Source organism: Dunckerocampus dactyliophorus, chromosome 11 (assembly GCF_027744805.1).
Source record: "Dunckerocampus dactyliophorus isolate RoL2022-P2 chromosome 11, RoL_Ddac_1.1, whole genome shotgun sequence".
In the NCBI taxonomy this organism is placed as follows: Eukaryota; Metazoa; Chordata; class Actinopteri; order Syngnathiformes; family Syngnathidae; genus Dunckerocampus; species Dunckerocampus dactyliophorus.
The window spans coordinates 23,971,062-23,998,330 of record NC_072829.1 but is presented as its reverse complement, the minus strand read 5'-3'; the positions used below and the strand labels follow the sequence as shown (position 1 = coordinate 23,998,330).

Here is a 27,269-nt window from a genome sequence, read left to right as displayed (position 1 = left end):
TTCATGATGTCATGAAATCCTGAAATTTCAAAAGCGACCTCTTCTCTCAAAAGTGGAGCAAACAAGTGAGGGAGGTGATAGATTTTGTCACGTTGGTGCTCATAAACAGGCTCTGGCGACACATATACAGTAACTGTTTGAATCCATTTAGCATAATAGGGGACCTTTTAAGCACTGTTGAAATGTTTCTAAGTCTGTTGTAAAAGCATCGTTCCCTCAACATTCCCATCGGGTTAAAGGCTAATATTGTCATGGTGGACAAGAGCAAGAGTGTGAATCCTTATCTCTCAGCAATCAGCACAGTGACTCAATGTGATCAAATGCAAACATACTTGTGTGAATGTGCTCCAAATGTGCAGGGTGAAGATCGCAGATGATGCTTCTGCAAATCCACCACCTGTCAGCGCTGTGCTCCCCTCCGCTGTCACCTCTGTCACATCTGTTGCTTCGGTCCCAGAGCCGCAACCACAAAACATGTAAAGCCTCTGCCTGGTGTCTATTTTACCTGCATCAAGCAGACGTCTGTCCTGTCAGTTTGCCTTATTATCTTGTCTTGTTAACAGAGTCGAGACAGCTGTTGGGCACGTCACTGTTAATGAGACTCAGAGGGTGGAGGAGGTCCTCCCTGAACCTGTGAAAGAAGATCCTCCTCCAGCATCTTCCCCAAAAAAGGCCCCGTTTGAAGACATGACACCAGGCAGCACCAAGGTGGCCTCTCCTCTCCCTGAACTCATCCCTGATTATCTTCACGTCGTTTCGACCCATTCACAACTTGATGATTCAGAAGCTGCTGAAACGTATCCAATGTCAGTCGATGAACAAGTACAAGAATACAAACCAGAGCCAGAGCCTGAACCTTCTGAAAACTCAAGGTCAGAAACCTGTTACACCGCAACTACTAAACCTTACCACTGTGATGTGTGGAATGGGTGTCTTCTGGCTGGAAATGATGCATGAAAGCGGCAAAAGCCTGTAAGAAGTTGTGTTTCATTGCCAATTTCATGTTTTTTTACAGTTTGATTTTGTTTTATGAGCTCTAACACTTCTAAAAGAACACAGTAACTTTTTTCCGTGTGTAACCAGTTAAATATTTTAGAACATTCACTGTCTGTCCTGAGAATAGGTATCAATAATTATAAACACATAAAGCTGATAATAAATAATGATGATAGAATTTTTTTTTTTTTCCTTAACAAAACTTCTTCCAGTCTTTTGCCAGTTTCATGGGGCAAAAACAAAATTATACTAGAGTATCAATACTTTTAACTTTGTTGGCTTAGAACAGGGGTGTCCAAAGTGGGAGCATTTATGGCTGGCTGGTTTTTTTTTCAAGGGAAGGGGGGAAAAAAACGCAAAAATTGAAAAATCAGCAGTAATTTTACAAGAATAAAGTAAAAATATCAAGAGATAAAAACTGTAATATAATGAGAAAAAGTGGTAATTTTACAAGAATAGCAAGGTATGAGGAAATATAACCTCATTTTTTGTAGGATCAAGTTAAAATATTAAAGAATTTTTTTTTTTTTTTTACAATTTTTTTAAAGTCTGAATATTATGAAAAACAAACAAAACAATATAAAATCTGAATCTTTGGAAAATTCGGTCGGGGAATGAGTTAGAATATCAAGGGAATAAAGTTGCAATATTAAAAGAACATGTCCAGGAAGAAAATTGTTTTTACAGTTTTACAAAAATAAAGTAAAAATATTAAGAGGAAAAAAATCGTATTTTCATGAGGAAAAAAGACGCAATTTTATGAGAGTAATGTAATATGAGGAAAAATGTCGTTTGACAAGCGTACAGTAGAGTTAACAACAAAATCTATATTTTTTTAAAAGTCATACTATTATGAGAAACAAACCACCATTGTCGCCTGGAGTACTGGAGAAGACTTACACATTTTTTTGATAAAAGTAAAATAAGGGAAACTATTTAAACAGGAGGCCGATGGGAAAGAAGGTCTGTAGCACCAGATTACTGTATGTACTGTATATGTATGGTGCAACAGGACAGTTGGCAGGTTATTGCAATCTATCCGTTTTATTTCTGGGATTGAAGACATCGTTTAAAAGACACATCTTGTCTTGAAAAATATTTTTCCAGAAATGGGTCTTGAAACAGAGGAGTCAGGGTCATCTTATATTCGACATATATACGTAATACTGAAGCCCAGGGTTTGACAACCAACGTGGTTTTAACTGTAAGATATCTGGTTTCCTTGACTCTATTGTACTAATATACTGTTTAGGGCAAATCAAATTTAGCTTCAGTGGATACCATACATGCTGCTACTGTGTAAGCCCGTAATACCCAGTAACGTAGAAAATACAGTAGATCCCAGATTTTCGCGGGGGTTACGTTCCGAGCCTACCGGTGATGGCAAAATTCCGCGAGGGAATGATATGCCCATAAAAATATCTATTTTTGACACGCTGTTTGCCCATACCCCTAGCTTGACGTTCTCCTCTGATTTTGGATCAACATTTACAATAAAAGTGATTTATTACATTAGGTTCCGGACGCCTCTCTCTTCAATTGCCATTGTTCACTTGCGACGCAAACTAACAAGCTAAATGCTATTTAGGCTATATATTTTTTGAAATCTATTTTATGTACATTTTATGATTTACTATCACATATTTATGAATTATTATCCACTTTGAGATGAGTGGTCTCCGTAAAAACGGCGGCTTTTCAGAGAGAAAGAAAATTATTAACCAAAAACCTGCAAATTTGCGTTTGGGTACACATTGTAATGTAACATTATAATAAGTTAAGAACAAAGTATTGAAGTAATATAACTATAATGATAATGATCACACAGTCTCACAAGTCTTGTAATGCATTCAAATAATTTTCTATGGTTAAAATGTATAATTTCAAAGTACTCAAGTGCCCTATAAAAGGTTAAATGTGTTTTTTGTATTCTGTATTTTTTGTATTCTGTATGTTCTGGATTTCAATGGTGTGCTTGCATTCACAGCTCCAGAGTTGAACGACTCACCGCCATGTATGAAAATCTCGTTCCATCTGAAACAGAAACAACCAGGTAACTGTGGCAACGCAGGTGGCAAATGAAAGAAAACACGACACTAAATGTGTTTAGTGCATAACGTGTTTTTGCAGTCTTGGGTTTTGGTTCACGGTGGCCTTTAACAAGAGACTTTGCTACTGTTTTTCCTTTCATATATCACTTGTTGAGATAGATAGTAGATGAAAAGCAGTAGCTACAAAGTTTCGACTGGCATGATAGAGTCTCAACACGCCATCTGATAACACATTTTTCTTAATTTCCCCCTCCAGCTTCAAGGATGACGAGCCAGTGCTGGCAGAAGAAGAGGAAGACCCAGGGGATGCTGGCTCAGAAGAAGGGTACCAAACTAAAACTACTTCCTCATTCATTCCATGGCAGGGTTGGCATGAGGACACATCATGGCAATGCGCCACTGTGTTCACTTCAAAGTAGTCAAATCTCATTTAAAGCTCCCTAAAAATACCTCACGAGAGTTTGTTCCAAATTAAACTTGACTAACAAGGTGATATAAATATAAATATACTGTATATGAATATTTGCCAAAGCAGGTGCACTGATCTGTTTACTTCATGTCAATAGTGATGAACAGGAACCAGCTGCAGCGCTCAACAACCATGAAGCAACAACAGAGAATCTCCTGGATCTCATTTCTGGGTTTGTTAAAAATACACACAATCACAATACTGCAGTGGGATTCTCGCTTTACCTCTTTAGACTACTTAACCACATGGTGGCACTGTTGGGCTTCATATATTCTCTCCTTTTGCTTTAACTCAACTGCTGGGCTCTAAAGTCTATTGTCATAAGTAACAGAACATAAAATAAGATAACATAACAGCATAGCGCAACACAACACTGTATAACATATGGCATTATTTTAAAGCCTTTTAATACATAAAGTAACAGCACAGCATATCATAACAACATAGAATATTATGTAGCGTAGCCTAACTTATTATTCATGAAGCTATTTCATACATAAGATGAGACGGGGTACGATAGAGTAGTATAACATAACAACACAATGCATTAAGCTTTTGTAACATGTCATGACAAAACCTACCTAAAAACATTTTTTGATCCATAACATAATGCAGCGTAGCATAGCACAAAATAACATGAGAGACCCTATCGTATTAATTTTTTAAAACTTTTTAATCAATACAGGTGAAGAGGTAAAGGTTGCATATTTTAGTGTTTTTCAACAAATTGTGGCCAAAATGAGCATGACGGCATACTTTTGTCATTTCTGTCATTTCACTTAATTGCGTTCCAAACTCTCTTCTGGAATGTCACCTTTCCCGCCTCCTTTTACTTTCCCTCACTTCCTGGATCAGACCAATCTGATGTTTGCTTTCCTTACCCTTGCGAAAAGTTCTTTTTATGCTACGCCCCTCTTACTGACATGACGTAACAGCACAACACACTACATCATTTTTTTTTTAACATAAAGTAGCTTAGCATAACATATTACATAGCACATCAAGGTTTTATAACATAGCATAACATAACACAACAGGATATAACATAACACATCAAGCCTTTATAACACAGCATAACATAACATAACAGGATATAACACAACACATCAAGCCTTTATAACACAGCATAACATAACATAACAGGATATAACACAACACATCAAGCCTTTATAACACAGCATAACATAACATAACAGGATATAACACAACACATCAAACCTTTATAACACAGCATAACATAACATAACAGGATATAACACAACACATCAAGCCTTTATAACACAGCATAACATAACATAACAGGATATAACACAACACATCAAACCTTTATAACACAGCATAACATAACATAACAGGATATAACACAACACATCAAACCTTTATAACACAGCATAACATAACAGGATATAACATAACACATCAAGCCTTTATAACACAGCATAACATAACATAACAGGATATAACACAACACATCAAGCTTTTACAACATAGCAGAGCATAACATAACACGATATAGCATAACACACTAAGCTATTATAACATAGCATAGCATAACCAAAATAATATTACACTAATATAACACACCATGTTTTTATAACATAGTGTAACATAACATCAAGCTTTTAGAACATAGCATAATATAACATAGCACAGCATGTCATAACTTGACATAACATAACACACCAAGCCTTTATAACATAGCATATTATAACATAACATAATATGACATAACACATTAAGCTTTTATAACATAGCATAGCATATCATAACTTGACATACCATCACACACCAAGCTTTTATAACACATCACTTTTTATTACATAGCATAACATAAGATATAACGTAACTTTCTATTCAAGCTGTTTTCTCCTCTGATCACACCATTCATGCATTCCCTCATTCCTTACGTCTGATTTTGTCTCCACTGTTTCATTGCAGCGAGGAGGAGGACCCCTCGAGCTTCCGTGTGACCACCACAGTCACTGAATTCAGGTAGTTATACTTGCTGTAAATAGGTGTGTTAGGTTATTTTATGCTACACCCCACTTACCTCCCCTTATCTCTCCACTCCTGCAGTCGAGAAGAACCTGCGCAGCCTGTTCTCCCCAGCCCGGGACGTTGGAGTCAGGCTCTCCTCACTGACCTGGAAAGGTACAGGAAGAGCTCCAAATCTCACATCAGACGGACGCATTCCTTACATTTCAAACCAGTGCTTGCCGTTGTCTGTGGCAGCCTGATGTATTTGCATACAAGTCGATGCAGAGCTGTCAAAATAATCAAATCAAAATAAAAGCATGCGGGAAGAGAAAGGGGGTATACTGCAAAAGTGGCTCAACAAACCCGGGCTTCGTGCTCAAGATGCAGCTCAACAAGAAGTTCCCTAAACAAAGTTTAAACGGTGCGGCTTTGTCAAGTCCGGTTCTCGGCTTTGTGCTCAGTGCGCTTAACACACAAAAGGGGGCGTTTGACATCATGTTATTCTACTTCCGCTTAAAAGCCAGCCAGTGTATGTAACACAAGATGAGCAAGTAATTATTATGGAGCGTGATGAGGATGAGGAGTTGAAAAAGATTATTGCTGCCAAAAGCAACATTGTTGCCGCGAGGGAGAACTTCTGGCAGAATAATGCTGAGTGTGTAAATGTGCAAATTAACACTGATTATGATACTAACTATACCCTACTAGTCTTTTCGTTTAGCTATGCTCAACACTGCACAACTTGGACATATTAACACATATCCATTTAAAAAATCAATACGTGGGAGCAACCACTGTCTTTTTTTCATCTTCGAAATATGTCTACATTGTTTTCAAATTTTACCGCTCCAAATTATAAAATATGACCACTAGGTTTTGTGGCAACCTTTTTCCTTTTGTGGCAAGTTTTCACTTTTTGTTAGAATAAAGACGTGTTTTGTTGCAGTTGATTGATGCCTCAGAGTGCTTATCCCTCCAGCAAATATTGTAGCATAAGCAGACTAACGGGCTGAGTACTCATGCAACGACTGTTGCGACAAATATGTCTGCTAACATTGGCCGAGTGAATATTTCATGTTGCATTTTATTCCTGATGCATGGCTCAAAAACTGAGCAAATCTAGTGTATTCTCTCGGTTGAAAATCTATATCTCTTCTAGAGAATTTAATCAGGGAATGCTCGCAAATCAGTGTGATCTCAGAGTGGCCACTCCCGTTGTAGTGCTGCCCAAATTGTTCTTGCTCCCACGTCCACCGGGTCTTCAATGAATGACGCCATCTCCGAATTAGTTACATAGTGAAACCGCCGCTTTCATACCCGATTTTAAGCTGCAGGTTATGAGTGTAGCCTAAGTTACCATGGTGATACAGCCGCTTTAAAGGAGAGCCACTTAAGTTGTACAAGCAAGCCCGGCTTTACACTCAACACACCTCGCTAACCCACTAAACTCGCTTCGCAGTATACCACCAAAGTGTTGCAAAAGCCTTTCCTCCATCCCTTAATGGTGTCCCGTAATGGATTTCCTGCAGGCTATTTTTACATCTAGTTTATTCAGTTTGCTTTTCAGTATTCTATGTCAACTCCTGCTCAGTGTTTCATAAAACAAAGAGCGGCGCATCGTATCTGCCTGCGTCTGGAAATAGAAGAGAATGTTCTGTTCTGATGAAGTATCGCTGCTTTGTTTGTCTCCGCCAGCCTGAGATGCAGCCAAAGGAGCAGATTTGACTAAATCAATCAAAGTTACACCTTATCGCTTCCCTAGAGCACTTCCCTGTGAAAAAAATGGGTTCTGATCAGATATGGTTTGTAATAAACTGACTCTGCATGATGTTTCTTTGCCCTCCAGCCCCACAGAGACGGTTACTATAACCACTCAAACCATAACCACTGTTACTGACAGGTATGTCTCTCTCTCTCTCTCACACACACACACACACACACACACACACACACAAACACAAACATGCAGAAATTCTCCACTCTGTACTGGTTTGAGTCAATTAGTTGTCAGGACTGTCATTGTAAATAGTGTATGAGAAGAACCACACTAACCTTTGCGTGCCCTCTTTTCTCCTCTCATCACGCCATTCATGCATTCCCTCACTCCTTACCTCTCCATCTCGCCACCGCCGTCATTCTGCAGTGAGGAGAAGGACCCCGTGAGCTCCCGTGTGACCACCACAGTGACTGAGTTCAGGTGGTTATACTTGCTGTAAATAGGTTTGATCTGGTGAAAAGTTAAAGGTTCCATATTATTGTATAGTCTCAGAAGTCACACGATGGTGTATTGGAAGCGTTTTGCGCAAAATCTAGCCTTGATGCTGGTATTTGGACTGTTTAAAAGTGCTTTTAGGAAGCCCGACTGGAAACACTTTGTGTTGTGTGTCTGTAGCTTTAAGGCAAATGAGCTGAGAGTGTCTGGCCCCAAGAAGCGCTATTGTGTATCCACTTTTTACCCATGCAGTAATCCCTCGTCATGTCGCATCACTCGATCACGCTTTCTCAAAATAAGTAAATTAATCAATTACAGCTGTTTTGTCATTGACTACGGCCTATTATTAATTTTAAAAATATGCAGATTTAATCCAATTTTACACATTTGTGGACTTAATAAAGCATTCTCAAGCATAAAAGTGGCTAAATGAACAAAAATACAAATAATAAGGCATTCAGAAGACACATTGAAAGACGTGACGCGTAGTATCCTACACCTGACACTAGGTATCAGTAATATTACATTGATGGGAAGTATGCTGCCCGGAAAAAAAAAATGCTAACGTGTTGCTTATGTCTAATATGTTTTAGTTTCTGTTATTCATGCTCGGTTAGCCTATTTGCTGACGGAAAAAAAATCTAACTCGCAGCTCCCACGTCTGTAGCTGACTGACGAATAGTTGGCCGAGCACCACAGTTTATTTTAAGATGTTTAGTGAAGCCTGTTTAAAAAAAAAAAGTTGCCTTTGCGACAGGCTCATCTAGTTTGGGTATCATGCCCATGTGGATGGAAGTTTTTCTTTCCAAATATCATAAAAACCGTTTTTGCAACAGAACATGCTACATTTTCGATTTCGAGTCCAGCTCCTTTCTGTTTACCATTCAAACTGCATTCAATCTTTCCATTAAGATTCAGTGTGACAGCAGATGTGCGTCGTGCTGACAATTGAGAGTGAAATCAGTGTGAAATTGTATTTCAGCTCGGCTGATCCATTTGATCCGTATCCGATAGGGACCACATCCCCAAACAGGTAATCATATTGGTTTGGGAGCTGTGACTGTTTTGCAGCTCAGCCTCATGGCACGTCGTCATGCATAATGCAACACGTTGTGATTATGAGCCACTTTTCTCCCTGCAGCTCCTCTGACCTGCTGCAGCCCATCTCAGATCTTTCCATCAATAGGTACGGCATGGAATCATGCAAATTGTACCTTTCGCTATTAGGAGTGCTCTTTGTATCGCTGATGTGAGCACACAAGCGTACGTTGTTATAGCTACTACGGTGTTGTCATTGTGTGTTGTATTGTAATCAGCTGCTATTTGCTTGAATTTAGTTGTGAATCTCACACACTTAAAGCATTCCATCATGTTCAAAGTGGACTATTTTGAGGTTTGCATGTCCAACCTCTGTGCCAAACCCCTACATCACAACTACATTTGTATTATTTTTTTAAGATTATATTTATTATTTTATTCTCTACTTGCATGGTGTTACTTACAAAGTACTACAAATTATTGGCAAAAATCATGACTACATTCTTCAAGTGAGGAATTTTACCATCCTACTCATGGTTCTAATCCTGATTTTATGTTCTTGTTTCTTAAGTTCGTCAACCAGTTTCTTGGAGAAGCAAGATCCAGCGATCGTGTAAGTTCTGCTATCTTTATTTCCTGTCAGCAGACAGCTAACTGTCATTTTTATTACTCATCATCTTAAACCATTTCACCATTCATTTCTAATTAAGCTAATTCAAAAACATCCTTGTATTTTATAGTGCGTATTTTCCTCTCTTGTTACAGCGGCATTAATTAGTAAGAGATTTTGAATGATGGCTTGCCAAAATTAGGTTAGGTTTGCTTTTTGGGCGCCACACACGTGAGGCGACATCGCCTCGACTTTTCAATTTTCAATGGAACCTGCGCGAAAGGGCGATTATCGTGTGTCACCATCCAGCCAAGCGACACGCGAAATTCATGCGTTTGTGCTCGTGCGTGTCATGCGTCACAATCCCAGAAAGTTGAAAAAACTTTGCATTGCTGTCGTCTCAGACGAGGACAATCAGCGGGAGTTTCATTTATCGACCAATGAGCGGACAGGATGCTAATCAGTACACTGTACTCGCAGTATTAGATTTCCGAAGCCATTTGACATTTCTAAAAAAAAAAAAAAAAAAAGAATATAGAGATTTAAAGAAAGAAAGCAGCGACTTGGGAACTTGTTGGCGCGAGTGTAAACATATCTGGTACGTTTGAATTAATTTACGCCAACATTTATGTAAGTTTATCTTCAATACTAGCAAGATCCGGTACTAGCAAGAGTCCTCCATCAACACCGGCCACTTTTCCTACTCTGAGCTACTTTGAAACCCCGAAATTCCTTCCACATCTGACAGCCAATCAAACCGCGGGAGACTCGTACAATTCGCTCTGGATGTGTAGCTGGTCACAATCGCTTGTCGTCTCCGGTGTGTGGCGCCCATCATTCTTTTTTCACGTCTAAGTGAATTCAATTGTTTATTCAGAATACAAAGCATGAACTGTTGCCCCTTTAAGTGTGCTTCATCACAGGTCAAAAAGAAAACATATACTGCAACTGTATAATCACATCATGCAACACAATTAAAGTCATAATTACACAATTCCCTTACGTAATTGTCCATACATTTGATCATTTTTTTCTTTACTGGCAAATTTGTCAAATTTTATGGCCAAGAAGCCTTGAGTTTGACACCTGCGGCCTAAACAACACGAGGGTGGGTGGATGGTTGTTTCATAAAATCCAATTCTAGCAGCAGTAATGGAATACACACTAGAAAGATAACTTTTTTGTAACACAGGAACGTTGACCATGCCACCTTGAGAGTTTCACTCAAGGAAATAGTGAAATGTACAATACCAAAGGACACACAAGGTTGTTTGCACCAAGGAGGCAGGAGACGTGGTACAAAAACAAATTATTTTATTACATTTTGGGGTGGGGGATGCCCAAGGGGGTCGAAAACTAGTGTGACAACCATTTTCCTCAAACAGCATCCCAAACATGCTCAATGGGTAGCATGTCAGGTGAGTATGCTGGCCACGCAACAACTGGGATGTTTTCAGCTTCCAGGAGTTGCGGACAGTCTACAGTTGTGTTCAATGTGGAGGCTGTGTTGCATCCTGCTGCCACATGAGCTGATGAATGGCACATCAATGGGCCCCAGGATTTGGTCAAGGGTATACTGTATGTGCATTCAAAATGCCATCGATAAAATGCGCCTGTGCCGTTTTGATGGCATTTTGAACGCACAGATATTAGTATGCAAACGATTTACTATTAGTTTGCATGTATGGACTACACCCTAAATATAAGACAACCCGCTTTTCAGACTTATTTTTTCCAGGGAGAAAATACAGTCCTATGTTCAAGTCCTATGGTAATTCACTATATACTTGTATCTGTTCCATATCAACATGTTTTTTTCATGCACATTGACCAGGACGAGCACTAAGGCTTTGGAATCACTGGCAGATGACATCATCCCCATCAACACCAGTGCCACAAGGTATTCACCCCCGCCAAGTGCACGTGTCATGAATGCATGAGTGCGTGCTACAGAGCAAAGTGGAGCCTCGGAAATCAATTTCTCAAACAATGCACTTTTTTTGTGTGTGTGTTTCCACTTCATGTGCCGCGACTCTTCCATCGCGGCTCTCTTTCCTCTTCAGCCTCAGCACTCATCAGTCGTGGGCGCGCACGTGGGAAACCACGACTCCTCTGCAGACCCACATAGAGGAGAGGTGATGACACACTTCGATTTACTCTTACGCCTCCACTCAATGTACTCCAGCGTGTTCCGTTGATCTTTCCCCTCGCCCGTTACGGGCTAAAAGCCTTTCAATGTATGTGTCCTCACTCAGCAGAGAGGCTCCAGGAGAAGGCCGAGAGGAAGAGCAACAGACTCTGGTTATGTTTGAGAGGAAGTAAGTCGTCTTTTTATTTAAAAGCACTGGGGTGCCTAGGCTGCCCTCCTTATTCTCCTGACTTCACCTCCCTCTCACTGGATGCTGAGGCTTTTGCAGCATGAACATTCTGCTCATTGAGCCAGAAGAAATTGTGCACTGGCACTGGTAAAAATAGGTCATATATCAGATATATTTTTAGTTTATTTTCTCCTGTAATGTGCACATGTGTTTCCTATCATCTTATGCAGCGTGTTTTGCCCACAAGGTCCAAAGAAGATGACTCTCCATGGGACAGGTGGACATCGCCCTCCGTGTACACGATCACATCCACCACAGAGAAGGAAGAGGAAGAGGAGAGGTACCCATCTCCTCCTGGCGCAGCTCATTAGATGCAAATTAAAGCTGTTTTTTTTTTCCTTTTTACCATTCAAGCAGAATGTGACTTATAAGTGTGTGGAAATTAAGATGCTGTCAAGCATTTAATTGAAAACAAGCTAAACTTAAGTAGAAACTTAACTTATGTAATGCTGGTATTTGCTGTGCTTTGCAGCACAGAGGACTCACAGATACACACGGTCACAACCATCACCACCATCAGGTAAGAGAAACTTTACTCTGTACTTCACACCACATCATGCTACGGCATCCAGTCGAGCTTGTTCACATTAGTGGAATACTTTTACAGTGGAGCGCCAAAAGTCGAGTTCAACCAAAAAATTCCAGACAAATATGCCTCAAAAGTCAAATAAGTTAATAATTTTACTCCACAAACATGCTTTTTCTATGTGCGTTTATGTGCGATAGCAAAAAGGAAAAGTGTGATGATAACCATAGAGCTGGAAATGTAGCTTACTGTGACTGAGGAAAGTGTCTGGCTGCTCAGTACAATATGAAAAATATCATGAATTTTTAGTTTTATTTATCAATTACATAAACAAATTAATTTGACCAAGCAGATGCTAATGTATATAGCTAAGTAGTAGAATGCAACATGTTTTACTGCATGGAAAACGTATATTTTGTACTTCATAACCAATACTGCAACCAATACTACTGACATACACTTTGCGATTCTAGTAATACCTTTAAAGCGCCACTAGGTGACAGTATTGATGAGCAAACCCCGTCCTGTTCCTTCTCATTACATGTAAGAGTGAGTAGTTTTCATTAATTTTGATTTCATTTAGTTTTATTCTAATTAATTCACTTTATATTATTTGGGAACAGTATGTTTGTTTTTATTCAACAGAAATGTAAAGAAATGTGTATGATAAGTCAAAAGTCCAATTTTTAAACTAAAAAAGTTTACGTGCGTGTCTTCTGATGACAAAACCAAATGAAACCCCAGTTAATTCCCATAAAATGACGTATACTTTGCACTCTATCAGAGTTTTTCATAAACCATTATGTTTTGTGGTTGAATATGGCCTATTGTTAATCAAAGAATATGCATATTTTTATCTGAATCAAGCATTTTCCAGCATCAAAATGGCTAAATGAACTAAAATATGTATATTAGGCATTCAGAAGACGCATTCAAAGATGCTAATACGTAGTATCCTACAGTGGTCACTGTGCTTTTATTTCACAACAGCCACAATAATCCCTAATAAAAAATCCCTTACAAAAACACGGACTACTGTTGCAGCTTTAACCCACGCCAAGCTAAAACTCAACTCTGAACCCCAAACCTCGCTTCCTGTCCGCCCGCCACTCAGCTCCCCTCGGGAACACATTTATTTATGCTTTAAATGGCTTATTTACGTGTATTACAGCTACAATATTGGGTAATACAAGTGTGATGGTGACCGTAGAGTTATTTCATGTCTAGAGGGCTCTAATATTCTTTAAAAAAAAACATATTTCGAAGGTCATAAACAGGCTTTCTTACAAAAATATTCAATTTCTAAATAAGGATTTGCAGAAATTCACTTATCATGGTCGGGTCTCAATTAACTGCGATAAATGTATATACCAAATTTGCCCAACTTTTCATGGAAAGTTTTCATCAGTTTTTAGCAAATTTTCCTCCTGTTTGCAACTCTCGGTAGGACACAAACTCACTGTTGATTATGAAGTGCCAGAAATGTGAAAGTGACCCACTTGGTCAATAAATCCCTAGCCTCTCCCACAAAAACCCTTCAATTTCTGTTTACTGGAACGTGTCCAGCGTATTGACGGCTGCAACCGGCAGTGAAAGTTTAATCTGGTTTCTTTGATATTCCAGGGAGACCTATGGAGAACAGGAGGAGTTTGGGACGGATCGGTGAGTTCTTGATCTTGTGAAAGTCACAATAACACATGAAACACTCTTCTGTTTGGTCTGCTGGTCATCAAGACACAGTTCTGTCTAGTGAGGCTGAGCCAGGACTTTGTTTATGCCGATCGGGTTTGCTTCAGGACTTTTTTCGGCACTTTGCTCATTGTCCCACATGCAGATTAAAGTAAACTATAGTATTGGGACAACAGGAAGTGAAGACAGAAGAAAGTACAGAGGTCACTAGGCTCGCAATTGCTGTTCTACTCCATCACAAAAACTGAAACTTTTCGTCTATATAGTTAGAAGTCCCTTTTTCATAATATTTTTCAGCCATTTTAAATAAGTCTCAGAGGTCCCACAGAAGTGTATTGCTCAAAATCTAGCCTTGATAGCGGAATTTGGACAGTTTAAATGTGTTTTTAGTACGCGCTATGGGAACACGCTGTTTTGTAGCGTTAATGCTAATAAACTGTGTTTGACCACGGAGTGTGTAGCTCCAAGAAGCGTTATTGTGTACTTTAGCCACTTTTTACATATACGCTGTAACTCTGCACTTGTCCAACGTAATAGTTGCAACGAAACATTAAAAGGTCGCTGACATGACTTATCAACTTTGCTTAACTATGTTATGTATTGTTTATAGTTATGAACGGTAAGTTCGCAAAAATTCCATCAATAGTTAATGGCGGCAGCCACGATGACCTCGTTGGCGCCGCAAAGTGTCATTTCCGGAAGTGACCTAAGCAGAGTAACACTTCTTAGCTACACAAGCATAGCGCCGTACGAGACGGAGGATGTTTACAGTGATTATAGCGAATATTTGAGCGATGTGTCAATAGTTTTCAAGGAGAAAAGAAGGGAAAAACATTTGGGGATGAAATAGGGAACTTTAAGAACACGGACTTAAGCCTTAAGACGTGGAGATGAAGATTTGTCGCCTTTAAAACACAGAATGGTGAGTGCACATTACTCTGGAGTTGCTTATCCTTCTATTATTTTTTAAATTTTGCTTATTAATGAGCGTAAAGGGGTCTTTATAGCCTGATTCATTTCATATTTTGTTCCCGTTGCAACAGCAGCCGCTCCCCCCGTCATCATATTGCTGTGAAAAGATGTTTATATAACATACGTATATAATGCTCTGCAGGCTTGTCGCTATAGTGGAATGTAGTGTTTAGAGTACGATATGTAAACAAGACATGACTTACCGTACTCTGTTCTGTGGCAACTTTGACAAAGTGGTCGTTCTTGTCTTGTTTTTTCCCCGTGTACCGGCTGGCGGAATAGCATTCTTTTTCAAAATACGTTCAAAATATTATTATAACAAAATAAGTTCAAAATATGTTTATTACTTTCAAGCCAAATGCTTTTTGTTCCTTCAAAGCGGTCATCACTGAAAACAAACAAGTGAGTGAGATGATAGATTTTTCTCACGTCCTTTCATAAACGGGCTCTCGGGGCTCGTTACTGTTCCCGAACATTAAAAAGTCCATTTTGCATAAAGGGTGACCTTTAAGGCACCTTCTTGGAGCAGCTCATCAGTGACATCTCATTCAGTTTGAGTGACATCATCTGCCTTCCTATTGTCATTCAATTTTCCCCTTCCGCCACCATCCCAGACAATGATGAGTCTCCAGATGCCAGATTAACGATGCGCATTAGAGGTGTCCCTTTGTCAAACGGCCTCACCATCAAACAGGGCGACATTAACAAGCGATGACAGAAAATGATTATCTTCCTGGGCTGCACTGAGCAGATGCAGTGTGTGTGTGTGTGTGTGTGTGTGTGTGTGTGTGTGCCTCATCGGTGCCAGTCATGAATGAGCGATGAGGCTAACGATGCTTCGCTCTGTCTGACACCAGGACCATGCTACAAGAAGTCCCACGCACCCCCTCACCAGAGCCTGAAATCAAGAAGTGAGGAGGATTTCAATCAAAGTGCTAACTAATGTTCATGTTGTCTAAACTCATCTTCATCTTGTGGGTTGCTGTGCTTCAGGCCCTTTGTGTACTTGAAGGAGTACGTCAATTCCACAGAGCTGTCCTCCCATAACGCCACAGACACAATCAATAGGTAGGCCCCACACTATGCCTTATTTATGGTATTGATAAGAAATACTGATGGTGATGTTGGGTCACATTGTCTTCTGTCTGTTACAGCTGGTCTTCCTCTTACTCCAGGTAATTACCAAAGTGTTTTTTGTTGTTGTTTTTTATCTCAGCAGCTTTGTTTATTCTTTTGTGTGCAGCGTCACACCACCAGTTTTTTCCGAATTATTCTTCTGTGGATGTTTCCATTTCATCTTCCGAACAATCCACACATTGATGACACAAGCGTTGCAAAAAAAGCAGAACATTTCCCACGAGAATTGGGAATTGTCCACCGTTGGGGCGCAAGTCTGTGAATTCATGACCATTTTTAAAATTGATTTTTTTTTTCCTTAACCAAATTCTTTTCATGCCTGAGTGAATGAAAGCAAGATATCAAATGTAAATAGGACTTTAATATTACAGTGTTTTTATAATATCGTTCTAAAATGCAATTAGCTCGTTTAATTAGGTGTATTTGTGTATTAAAAGATGATATGCGTGTGTTTCAAAAGGGTGTTTTGGAAAAAGAATCAAATATATTTCAAGCCAATATATTAAAAACAAATGACACATTTAAAAAAAAATGACATGCATGTGTTTTAGAAGGATATGTTTTGAAAAATAACAAAATACATTTAAAAATATATATCTATGTATAAAAATACTACGTTAAAAAATATGTATGTGTGTATTTATGGATAAGAAGATGGCATACACGTGTTTTGGAAGGCCATGTTTTAAAGGTAATAAAATTAATGAAAAAATGCATTAAAAAATATATACATTATGTGTGTATTTATGGAAAAAAATATGGCATGCATGTGTTTTAGAAGGCTATTTTTGAAAAATAATCAAATACATTTTAAAAACATAAAAAAAACCATTAAATACATTAAAAATATGTACAGTATGTGTGTATTTATGGAAAAATATGACATGCTTGTGTTTTAGAAGGCTATTTTGAAAAATAATAAAATACCTTTTAAAAATATATATACAAAAAAACATCAAATACATTAAAAATATGTACAGTATGTGTGTATTTATGGAAAAATATGACCTGCTTGTGTTTTATTCATTCGTTTTCTATGACGCTGGTCCTCACTAGGCTCGTGGGGGTATGCTGGAGCCTATCCCAGCTGACTTTGGGCGAGAGGCGGTGTACACCCTGGACTGGTCGCTTTAGAAAGCTTTTTTTTTTTTTTAACATAATAAAATACATTAAAAAAATATACAAAACGAATACTACATATAAAATATGTATGTGTGTATTCATGGATAAAAAGACAGCATGCATGTGTTTTGGAAGCCATTTTTGTAAAGTAATAAAATACATTAAAAATATGAATAACAAAGAATACAGTATGTGTATTTATCGATTTAAAAAATGACATGCACGTGTTTTCGAAAGCCATTTTTGAAAATTAATAAAATACATTATGAAAATATTAAAAAACAATACATATGTATTTGTGTCTTTATGGATAAAAAGATGACATGCATGTGTTTTGGAAGGCTATTTTTCAAAAATATTAAAACACAAAAAATACAAAAAACTAATAACACAGTAAAAAAATGCGTGTGTGTGTGTGTATTTATGTATAAAAAGATGCCATGCGTGTGTTTTTGAACCTAACCTTGGAGGATCTGCTTTTTTTAGGCATACATACATTTATTTGCCAAAAATATATAAAAAAAAAAAGAGAAAATCCATTATAAAAAGGGTGTTACATTAAACCGCTTTTTTTGCATTGCCATTTGACTTGTTTGTATGGTCATATTTTGTGCATTTTGCTTATTTTATATCTGATATTTGTACGTATCGCTTTAAATAGGAAAATTGTTACACCAAAAACATCTGACCTTGATTTAAGATATTTCATCTCGGTAAGATTTCATTTTTGCGTTGCAGTCACACTAAGATAACAGCTTTTACGAGGCTTAATCTTGTGTCCGTACATCTTGTATGTGTCTGACAAAGGGTTACAGGTTATTGCTCTTTTTTGAGTCCACCCCCTCATCTTCTCTGTGTGTGTCCACACTGCAGCTCGCTGTCCTCCCCCTGCACGTACTGTGGACAGCTGGTGGGCAATGATGCCAAGATCACCATCGAGCACCTTAATATTAACAGCCACCCGAGCTGCTTCAAGGTAATTTTGCATCAATTATTTGGTATATTTTGAACTCTGCTGTAGAAATGCAGCTGAGTAGAAATGCGCTTTTAGCAGCTTCTTCACCAAATACATGATTTTTATGGCAAGAGCGAGCATTCGGTTGTGTCTTTACATGGCAAATAAGCCACTTCATCTACAGCGGTGACAACTTAGTTTGACAAATCTGGATTATATCTTGGCCTTGGTGAACCAACTAGTTGCTTGGCAACTGCCTTGACAACAAAGACTCCAGCATGCCCAGAGACATACAAATATAAAACCACACCAGACATAATAACGGCAGCCTTCCTACTCAACAGGTTTCTCAGATACAAAGCCTGTCTGGTTGATATAATTACTGTAATGCTTTTTGCATTTGCTTGACGTGTGACTTCATGGCTGTTTGCCTGAATACCAGCATCGATATCAGAATTCCAACATTATACAGCCAAACCTCCGACGTCAAATACCCCAAAGTGGTATTGTCTGTGTAACGTGTCTCCAGAAACCACAAAAACTTTGCTGTTTTGTGTGTTTGGTTGTGATGCTACCACAGGAGGGTACATGTGATGGGAGAGAGTGAAAGCGTGCTGATAACCATAGACGCGGGACGGAAACTCATCGCAACACATTAAAGCCAACGCTACTCGGTACAATATATGAGCGCTATATTTCGTTAAATATCCATTACGCAGAGAAATGAGGTGTGGACTCGAGTCACAATTTTGATGACTTTGGACTTGACTTGACAATATCATCAAAGACTTGCAATTGACCTGGACTTTGACAACAGTGACTCTGGACTTGACTTGGGCTTTAGTCTGATGACTTGAAAATACTTCAGATTTTCAGTGAATGCGTTGAGTAAAATGTGTCCCCATTCCAAGTATTTAACTGATCGTTAGTTAACCGATTTTCCCACAGAATCTGCCTTATTGAATGCATCTCTTAACATCCAATCAGGCTTAAGAAGAAGCGACGGAAGTGTGGAAGACATCAATCCTGAATGCTCTGTCTGCCGTCTGTTTCTGTGACTACACCTTGTCACACTGCTGCTTTCAAAATGTAACAATCTATTCAATTAGACAAATAGAATGAATATACAGTATTTACCAGGGCTGAGGGTCTGCACTTCAAAACATAACACATGTCCGTAGAGGCTTGACAACAAAGGTACCTTTTTAGTGCCAAAAAACAATTTCGAGTATACAATCGTGATCCGTAATTTACGACGGACTGTTAGAGCCACATTGAAAAACAACAAAAAATAACATGAGATTTCGAGAACACAGTTGTAAATTTACAAGAATAACGTCGTAATATTACAAGAATAAAGTCGTAATATCACGTGTCAGAGGGGAAATAGAGCATTGCCCTTCATGGAGGAAGGGAAATGTTCCTCTTGCTTTCGGCAAGTTTATTTATAACGTGGCAGCAGCAAAACAGAGCAGTTGAGCACAAACAGAATAGCATGTCGAGCCCTTCTCACTTCCGCCTTCCTTAGCCCGCCCCCTCCACATGCCCAAAGTGAACAGTCACATAAGTCCCCCCTTTTCATAGCTGTCTCTGGCAATGCCTGTAACATAAAGTTACAAGTTTTTCTCGTAAATTTATGACAATTTATTCTCCAGATCTCAGATTATTTGAATACTCTGTCGTAACAGGCATTGCCTAAGACAGCTATTAAAAGGGGGACTTATATGACCTTTGGCTTTGGTAAGCTTACGACTATTCTCCTAAATTTATGACTTTATTCTTGAAATCTCAAGTTTTTTGTTTTTTTTTTTCAATGTGGCTCTAATACTCCGTCATATGTATTAGTAACAGCAATAACAATAAATCAAAAAACACAAGGTGGCAGGATCGCTAACTTTATGTATCTTTCAAATAATACATGTATAATAATACTACAAGTCATTTTACTTAGTATTTATATTAATATTATTTAATAATAATACTACAAGTCGTTTTACTTAGTATTAATATTAGTATTATTTAATAATAATACTACAAGTCATTTTACTTAGTATTAATATTGGTATTATTTATTAATAATACTACAAGTCGTTTTACTTAGTATTTATATTAGTATTATTTAATAATAATACTACAAGTCATTTTACTTAGTATTATTCTACATATCCACCGCCTGCACAGACAATAAATGTTTTATGGAGCCTGGAATACCAATTCACTTTACATGATATTATGGAAAATAACTTTTAAAATCAGAAGCGCCACTGAATAGATGGTGTTCAACTTTGGGTGTTCCACTTAATCCCAATAAAAGCAATACGAAATATCACATTACTCACAAACATTTTCTAATAACCTAAAAGTATAAGCACCTTGAGTATTTATTGCACTTTGGCAGCCCATCAGAGGTTTCCAGGCATTTTGTAATAGTACAGCAGCACAAGGCTTCTATGCGTTTGTAATGGGGGTTGGCAAGATAATCCAAGACAAAAAAAAATAAAAAATTCTCTAATGACGCCCTCATTTTCAGTGCCACTCCTGCCGTAAGCCGATGGGAGACCTCCTGTACAACATGTTCCTGCACGGAGGCAAAGTCCACTGTGAAAGCTGCTACTCTGCAGCTCTCGATTGATCGCAGCGGCTTTCCATTTGCATTTAAAGTGAGAAGCCGACTCCTTCCAACCACAAGTTGGGACTGCTTTGAATGTAAGAAAGACGGAGCCTGAGCTGTGACCCAAGAGACTGTAATAGTGAGCAATACAAATAATTGCTTTTGATTCATTTTACGTAGGACTAGGTTCGTATTTGTAAACATGTTTGTGTTCTTCTTCCCGCTGGTGAAAGCTCTACCGGTAACGTAAGGATTACGCCAGGATTTGTATGCATACAGTAAAGACCAAAATGATTCATGTAGTGGCCACATTTTGAGTTAAGTTATGTATTTTTATTTTCTGCTGGATATGACACATGGAAGTGGCAAAAATTCCACCTTTTCTCAATACCGGCATATCCAATGATCTATAGCTGATTAGACGTTTGTCATCAGGATTTTCTAAATTCAAGGTCTGGACCCAAAATGGGTTTCAGGTGAATTTCCAGTGGGCCATAGTTTATGTACAGTATGTTGATGTACATTAGAAACTGTAAATTCGGGTCCTGGAGGAACCGCATTTCTGAATTTGCTTGAAAACATTTGGGAAACCCTGCTCCAGATGAGCAGTTCTCAAAGTGGGAGGCATCAGAAGACGTCAGGGGAGATGGCAGCTTGGGAAAAATAAAGAAAAACGTATGTGTAACATCAATTATGTTCCAAGGCAAAATGAATGTCTTTTGAGTGAGAAAGTACTCAGTCTGGGCTAAGCAGAAAGCCACAATATGTTCCACAAAATCAGTTCTTCAGGGAGTAGGGGGGGCGTTAGCTATACTATCTATGTTCTCTAAGGGTATTCTCCTATAACCCCTAGTCTACATGATAAATTACCAGACATTGTCTGATATGATCAAGGATAGAATCATTTTCATAATGAAGAACCCAAAAAGTGTGTTTCCCCCCCCCCCATTTCTAATACTGTAGTAACACACTGCTTTGTCAGCACTCAGATGCTAAACCATAATTAAAAAGTACTTGGATCTAATAGGTAAATGAGGTGGAAATAAAGTAGATTAGTTTTTGTCACTTTATTGTGTCATTTCTAGCCAGAATATCGGCATTCAACAAATAAAATAATTTTGTTGAGTTCATTACTCATTCTGGGCTTAGCTGTATAATACTGACTGGCATTATGGGGTACAATTTTCTCATTTATTACTGTAGTTGCTTTGCTTAAAAAATGACCTCTCACAACACATTTTTCTAAATACATACTGATAAAATATCTTGGTTGATGCTTGTTCACAAAATAAAACATGATATCCTGCTACGAACATGTAACAAATATAGAGTGCTCGTTGTACAAAAATCTTGATTAAAAAAAAAAAGAATTGCACGTTTGGTTGCATAAAATGTCGCTAAGTAACTTAGCTGTTTCCTGTAACATGTTTGCAATGTCACCTTAAGCAATGCATAGAAATCACTGCTTACAAGTAAAAAAAGCCAATTAAGTCCAGTGGCTAGTGTCCTGATTGTCCTCTCTCTCTCACTCACACACACACAGACACACACACACACACACAGTTGGGCGGTGGTCACTTTGGCAAGCTGCAGCGGGGCTTGGCTTCGCTCCAGCACAAACTTGTCTCTCCCCTCCCGAGAATGACAATGTGTCTCTGTGGAACAACTGTGCTGCACAGTTTTCAGTTAATGTTTAGCACCATGACATTACTGAACTTAAAGTATCTGCTTTATAAAATACCAAAATCAATTAAACTGCCCACAAGAGAACAGTAATGTTGGCTGAGGCGCAAAATAAGAGTCTCTGCTTCAATTCCTCTTTAAAAAAAAAAGAGTGGCTGCATAGTATGGGACACATCTGGACTCCTGGATGTCCTCCATCATCTTCGTCCTGTTTAAGGCCAACGTCAATGTTTGCCTCTGGCTCTGCTCGCCGCGATTCTTTGGATGTGCTTCCACAGCAGTGAAGGGTCCGACTCGTTCTTTCTTATCAGAGACTCCAGCCCCTCAGCTTGGTCCAGACTCTGCCAGTAGTCCTGAGGCCACATTTGTAACCATCTGCAGAGGGAGATGCTAACATTAGAACTACTTCAAGGGATGGTTTCATTAGGCATGAGCATAACGACAAATGAAGTGATGGTTGGTGAAGAATGATGTTGATTGGACTGATGAAATCATTAATTAATCATGTCTGGAAGCAACTGAGACAAAACAGAGTGCACTTCTCAGCTGTGACCAGCAGAGGTGATGTTGAGCCTGTCTTAATGAGACAGAACGTAATGTCACCTTTGGGAACCTAATACGCCTAATAAGTTACTACGACCTAAACAGTGAACGAAAAACGACAAAAGTGTCCTTCCTCTCAGTGTAGCAGGCACATACACTAATCACCCTTTCGAAGTTTGCCAGCATGTTCGCTTCACGTTACAGGAGCAATAATTCATTGTACAGTGGTTAACTTATTTATACGCTTAAGAAGTTAAGAGTTAACATTTAATGTTAAAAAGCCTTCGGTAATCCTTTCTCCTCTGCCTACGTGACTTTTATTGAGTCTTATCGTACAGTTGACTTGTAAGATTTAATGATGGCGACATTTTGCATTTTTTATTTATTTTATACGCTATGGAAAATAGTGTTTGTTTCTTTGACATTTCAGCTCGTTAACAGCATCTCAGCAGTGTAGAAGTGACTCACTCATCGTCTGAAGGCAGGTCTTGGACATCTCCATAGCCTGGACTGGGCAGAGGGCACCCCATATGCGCATTAGTAGCCATCTTTAGTGGTGGAGGCGGGTTCTTCTCACGAGCTTTTCTACTTGCTCGTTCTGCAGACAGCCGCGCATTCTCCCGGTCGCATACGTAACACTCAAATCCATTCAAGTAGTTGGGTTTGCTCATGTCGTTCACCCCCCACTCTCGGTTCTCCAGAGCTTGCAGCAAACGAGCGTTAGTGATGCTGCGGATGTTTTTGAACTCTAAATATTTGACATATTCGCTGTCGTCGTCATCTAGAAACTTGAGGAAGTCCGCCAGAGCTTTAGGTGAGGGGAAGTCATCGATGATGATGACGGATTGGTTGTTGGGCATCCAGTCCGTCACCGCAGGGGAACCTCGGTACACAGGAACGCAGCCCTGATGGAGGGGCCGCCACAGCTTCTCTGTCATGTAGTCTGGGCAGATACCATTCTCCAGCGCCAGGTGGAACTTGTAGCGGCTGACAAATTGCATGAAAGTGGCCTCTTCGCCTGTGGCAGTGGACGTGTCTTCCAGATGTTTCGGCAGAACTTTGTTGTTCAGACATTTGCCGTAAGAGTCCACCTGAGGAGAGAAAATACAAACATGCAATGAATGCGAGCCCGTGATGACAACATGTAATTCAATTCAATTGACTCACAAAAAAGACTGTAATTAAATACACAGCATATAAATAAGAACGAATATACTAATATCAATAAAAAATCATGTATAGAATGTTGTCATTGATCTTGGGTGCCCAGAGGCAGGAATTTGAATATTACGTTCAAAAAAATAGTATAAATGACAAATGCTAATGCTAAAAACATCAGTTGTTGTTAGTGAATTAAATGAAAAACGTGATAGTGATTAAAAAAAAAAAAACATAATAAAAACTGGTGGATTCAAAAGAAAAAAAAAACAGGAAAGAGTGTACTTTTAAAACAGCATATCCATTCAAGTTTTTTTCTGTCAATTTTATTTGAATATATTGTTTTTTTTTGTCATCCTGTTATGGCGTTATGATATATTTTAATGGCAAATGTACATATTTATTTTAATTACATTTTTTTTATGTTTTACTTGTTTATATGGTGGCCTCGAGGGTTTACAAAGGAGCCTATAAATACATGATTTTATTATTGCATATTTAATATACATTTATGACAATATATAATACATATTTAAGCAATACGGTAATCCTGATTTATTGCGGTTAATTGGTTCCAGACCGGACCGTGATAAGTGCATTTCCGCAAAGTAGGATTCCTTATTTATAAACAGAATATTTTTGTAGAGAAACCCTGTAGAGAGAGTTCGAGCCCTCTAGACATGAAATAACACCCCTACAGTCATCTTTGCAGTCGTATTACCCAATATAGTAGACATGACAGTAAACGAGGTCTTAACACAAAGACTCGTGCTCATGTGTATTGCTATTAAGAGAGAAATTGAGTGGCGGGGGGGCCAGGACGTGACGTCACGGGTTCTGAGTTGAGTTTTAGCTTGGCGTGTGTTATGGCAGCAGCAGTGGCCCGTGTTTTTATCAGGGATTAGTGTGCCTGTTGTAATAATTCAAACCTGAAATGTGATCTCACAGGAAAAGCAAAGAGTGACACGTTGTAAACTAGTCGCTCAACTGAAAGCATCACTGATGTGTGCTGTACCTGGATGTACTTCATGAGCTCACGGACGTATCGGTCTCTATCCGAAGGCACGTCACAGTGAGACTGCATGTAGAGCACGGGGGCCAAGCCCTCCCGCCTCATCCGGTTCTTCTCCTTCAGGGACACCACGACAGGCTCCAGCAGGTAGCTTAGAGACGGGAGCCACTGCAGGGTCAAAGGATAGTCGGACTCCCTGCGAAAGGTGGCGGTGTAATTGAACAACTTGATCCCCGTGCCATGGGAGAGGAGGTAGTTATTCATGGGGGACTCTTCGTGGAAAAGAGCCCACGTCTGGTGACGGAGACGAGGAAGTGGCGCTTCATAGGCCCGGAAGTCCGTCCCGTAGAAGATGATGGATGCTGTCCTCTTGTACAGCTGGACCTTAAGATGATAGAGCTCAATATTCTTACTTGTATAACTTTAGATTACACCGTTTTTTTATATTTTATCCTTACAAAAATGACTCTAAATGAAACGTGTGTCGCCACTCATACGTCGTGCTCAAAGTACAAACAGGACAAATGGTCAATGACTTAACGCCAATTAGTTTTGCAGGATGGCGGCCGTGTTCTTCAACCGATCTTGCTCAAACTTTACAGACATGTGCATGTCAGTCTCCTAAAGGTGTGTACTGATTTCCGTGGTGATTCTGCAAAACACCCTTAAGTTACAGCAGGCATTTTGCAGCGCACATTGAGCTGTGTGAGAAATTTCAAATCAATCCAACTTATGGAGGTCCAACCATTAAGTTTAATGACAGCTTCACCGTGTAGTGTACTTGTCAGAACAATAATTGCACTAGCAGTACGGTATTTTCACCCTTTTCTGTACAGTGGTTCAGGAGTAGAAGAGTTACACCACGGGGTGTCATCATGCCCCCTATGGCTGTATCCTCGAGTACCTTGCGGTTACTTGTGGCCAGGCAGGATGAGGTGGCGCAGTCAATTCTTTCGGTATCCCCAGGAAAATGTGGGAATAAGCCTCCGCTCCACCACAGGATAATAGGAAGCTCCTTGTTGCTGCGCTGGTCTTGGTTGCCAGGCCCTCGGTATGAACTGATGGGTGCAAACTCAATGTCAGCGAGAGCACTCTGGGGCTTAAAGGCTCCTTGGTCCACAGCATCGTAGGACACCATGCCACGATGGTCATCAGGGAAGGAAGCAAAGGAGACCCACACCCAGCCTAAGACGCCAAACAGGACCAAACACAGGCAGGACACCAGCCTGCATCTCCCTACCATCTGAAATAGCAAGTTAGAAAATGATCAATAGATACACCACTCTCTTGCATATTTAACCCCTGATTTGCAGTAATAATAACACGACGTTTTCATATTCAACGTTAAAACAAAAATGGTGGACAGAAGCCGCTTACTCGCTGCCAGATTGTAAACACAAACATTAAATGCGATCTCACCTTCGTTATCGCGGCAAATACATTCAGTTCTTTAAATACTCCAAATATGGACGGGAATATATTACATTAGTTTGAAGTGTTTATATTGTGAAGTTGTGTTAACGGGATGCTGTTTAGTTACAGCAGACAATTCAGCTGGAGGGGGGGAAACGGTGGTGGTCTTCTTCTTCTACGCGTCTGCAGCCCCTCTTCTTCGTCTGATGCATCAGAGCCGGCAGGACTTCAAACACCGCCATCTACAGTTATAAAGTGGTATTGCTCAGCACAGGTACAGTAGCTGGAAGAACTGTTACAAATGCAATGTTGAATAAATTGCAATGTTGCTATAAATTGAAGGACGACAACGTTACATAATAAATTGAATGTTATAAAAAACAAACTGTTGTAAAACTTTTACAAAAATAAAAAACACTTAATAATATGGTAAGTATAATAGGTAGTAGAAACATGGTAGCTCAATTATAGGTGAGAAAAAGTAATTTTACAATTTTTCCTCTTGAGACCCATAAAAATATGAATAACTGTGAAAACAACAGGTCACAATGTTTTTTTGTCAAAAGGATATCTAGTGCCAACAGAATATTTTTTTTTTTAGGAACAACACATGTTGCTATAAAAGAAACTAATTATTTACAATGTAATGCAGTGTAAAACTTGACATGCCTATATTTGTATATTACATGTTTGTAGTTATGTAGTTTGTAGTTAACG

General features: G+C 39.1%; 2 protein-coding genes across 7 annotated transcripts in view; one reads left to right on the top strand and one right to left on the bottom strand.

Annotated features, from left to right (window-relative positions):
- Nucleotides 1-22,241, top strand: part of znf185 (zinc finger protein 185 with LIM domain) — a 35,725-nt gene extending 13,484 nt beyond the window's left edge. For 4 of the 6 annotated variants that reach the window (XM_054792277.1, XM_054792275.1, XM_054792276.1 and 1 more), the window contains 23 exons: nt 360-476; nt 564-872; nt 2,984-3,049; nt 3,304-3,372; nt 3,614-3,688; nt 5,455-5,508; nt 5,593-5,667; nt 7,340-7,393; nt 7,637-7,690; nt 8,688-8,738; nt 8,847-8,891; nt 9,315-9,356; nt 11,188-11,253; nt 11,417-11,488; nt 11,609-11,671; nt 11,919-12,011; nt 12,204-12,251; nt 13,881-13,919; nt 15,776-15,829; nt 15,912-15,986; nt 16,073-16,093; nt 18,051-18,153; nt 20,663-22,241. In XM_054792277.1, the coding sequence (XP_054648252.1) occupies nt 360-476; nt 564-872; nt 2,984-3,049; nt 3,304-3,372; nt 3,614-3,688; nt 5,455-5,508; nt 5,593-5,667; nt 7,340-7,393; nt 7,637-7,690; nt 8,688-8,738; nt 8,847-8,891; nt 9,315-9,356; nt 11,188-11,253; nt 11,417-11,488; nt 11,609-11,671; nt 11,919-12,011; nt 12,204-12,251; nt 13,881-13,919; nt 15,776-15,829; nt 15,912-15,986; nt 16,073-16,093; nt 18,051-18,153; nt 20,663-20,764 (1,747 nt within the window). In that variant the 3' untranslated portion in view covers nt 20,765-22,241. The remainder of the gene's footprint in view (nt 1-359; nt 477-563; nt 873-2,983; nt 3,050-3,303; nt 3,373-3,613; nt 3,689-5,454; nt 5,509-5,592; nt 5,668-7,339; nt 7,394-7,636; nt 7,691-8,687; nt 8,739-8,846; nt 8,892-9,314; nt 9,357-11,187; nt 11,254-11,416; nt 11,489-11,608; nt 11,672-11,918; nt 12,012-12,203; nt 12,252-13,880; nt 13,920-15,775; nt 15,830-15,911; nt 15,987-16,072; nt 16,094-18,050; nt 18,154-20,662) is intronic. The other 2 variants (XM_054792278.1, XM_054792281.1) reach the window with 2 other exon arrangements.
- Nucleotides 22,074-26,732, bottom strand: fut11 (fucosyltransferase 11 (alpha (1,3) fucosyltransferase)). Its single transcript, XM_054792282.1, has 5 exons — nt 26,559-26,732; nt 26,044-26,382; nt 25,143-25,523; nt 23,438-24,060; nt 22,074-22,801 (listed from the first exon to the last, which is right to left on the bottom strand). The coding sequence occupies exons 2-5, from the start codon at nt 26,380-26,382 to the stop codon at nt 22,651-22,653; spliced, it is 1,494 nt and encodes a 497-aa protein (XP_054648257.1). The 5' UTR covers nt 26,559-26,732; the 3' UTR covers nt 22,074-22,650.
- Nucleotides 26,733-27,269: the final 537 nt, after the last annotated feature.

Coding starts and splice junctions, on each gene's coding strand:
- fut11 (XM_054792282.1), bottom strand. CDS start 26,382: ATGGTAGGGAGATGCAGGCTGGTGTCCTGCCTGTGTTTGGTCCTGTTT. Junction 25,524..26,043: donor TGGCCACAAGTAACCGCAAG/GTACTCGAGGAT, acceptor TATCATCTTAAG/GTCCAGCTGTACAAGAGGAC. Junction 24,061..25,142: donor AGCTCATGAAGTACATCCAG/GTACAGCACACA, acceptor TTCTCTCCTCAG/GTGGACTCTTACGGCAAATG.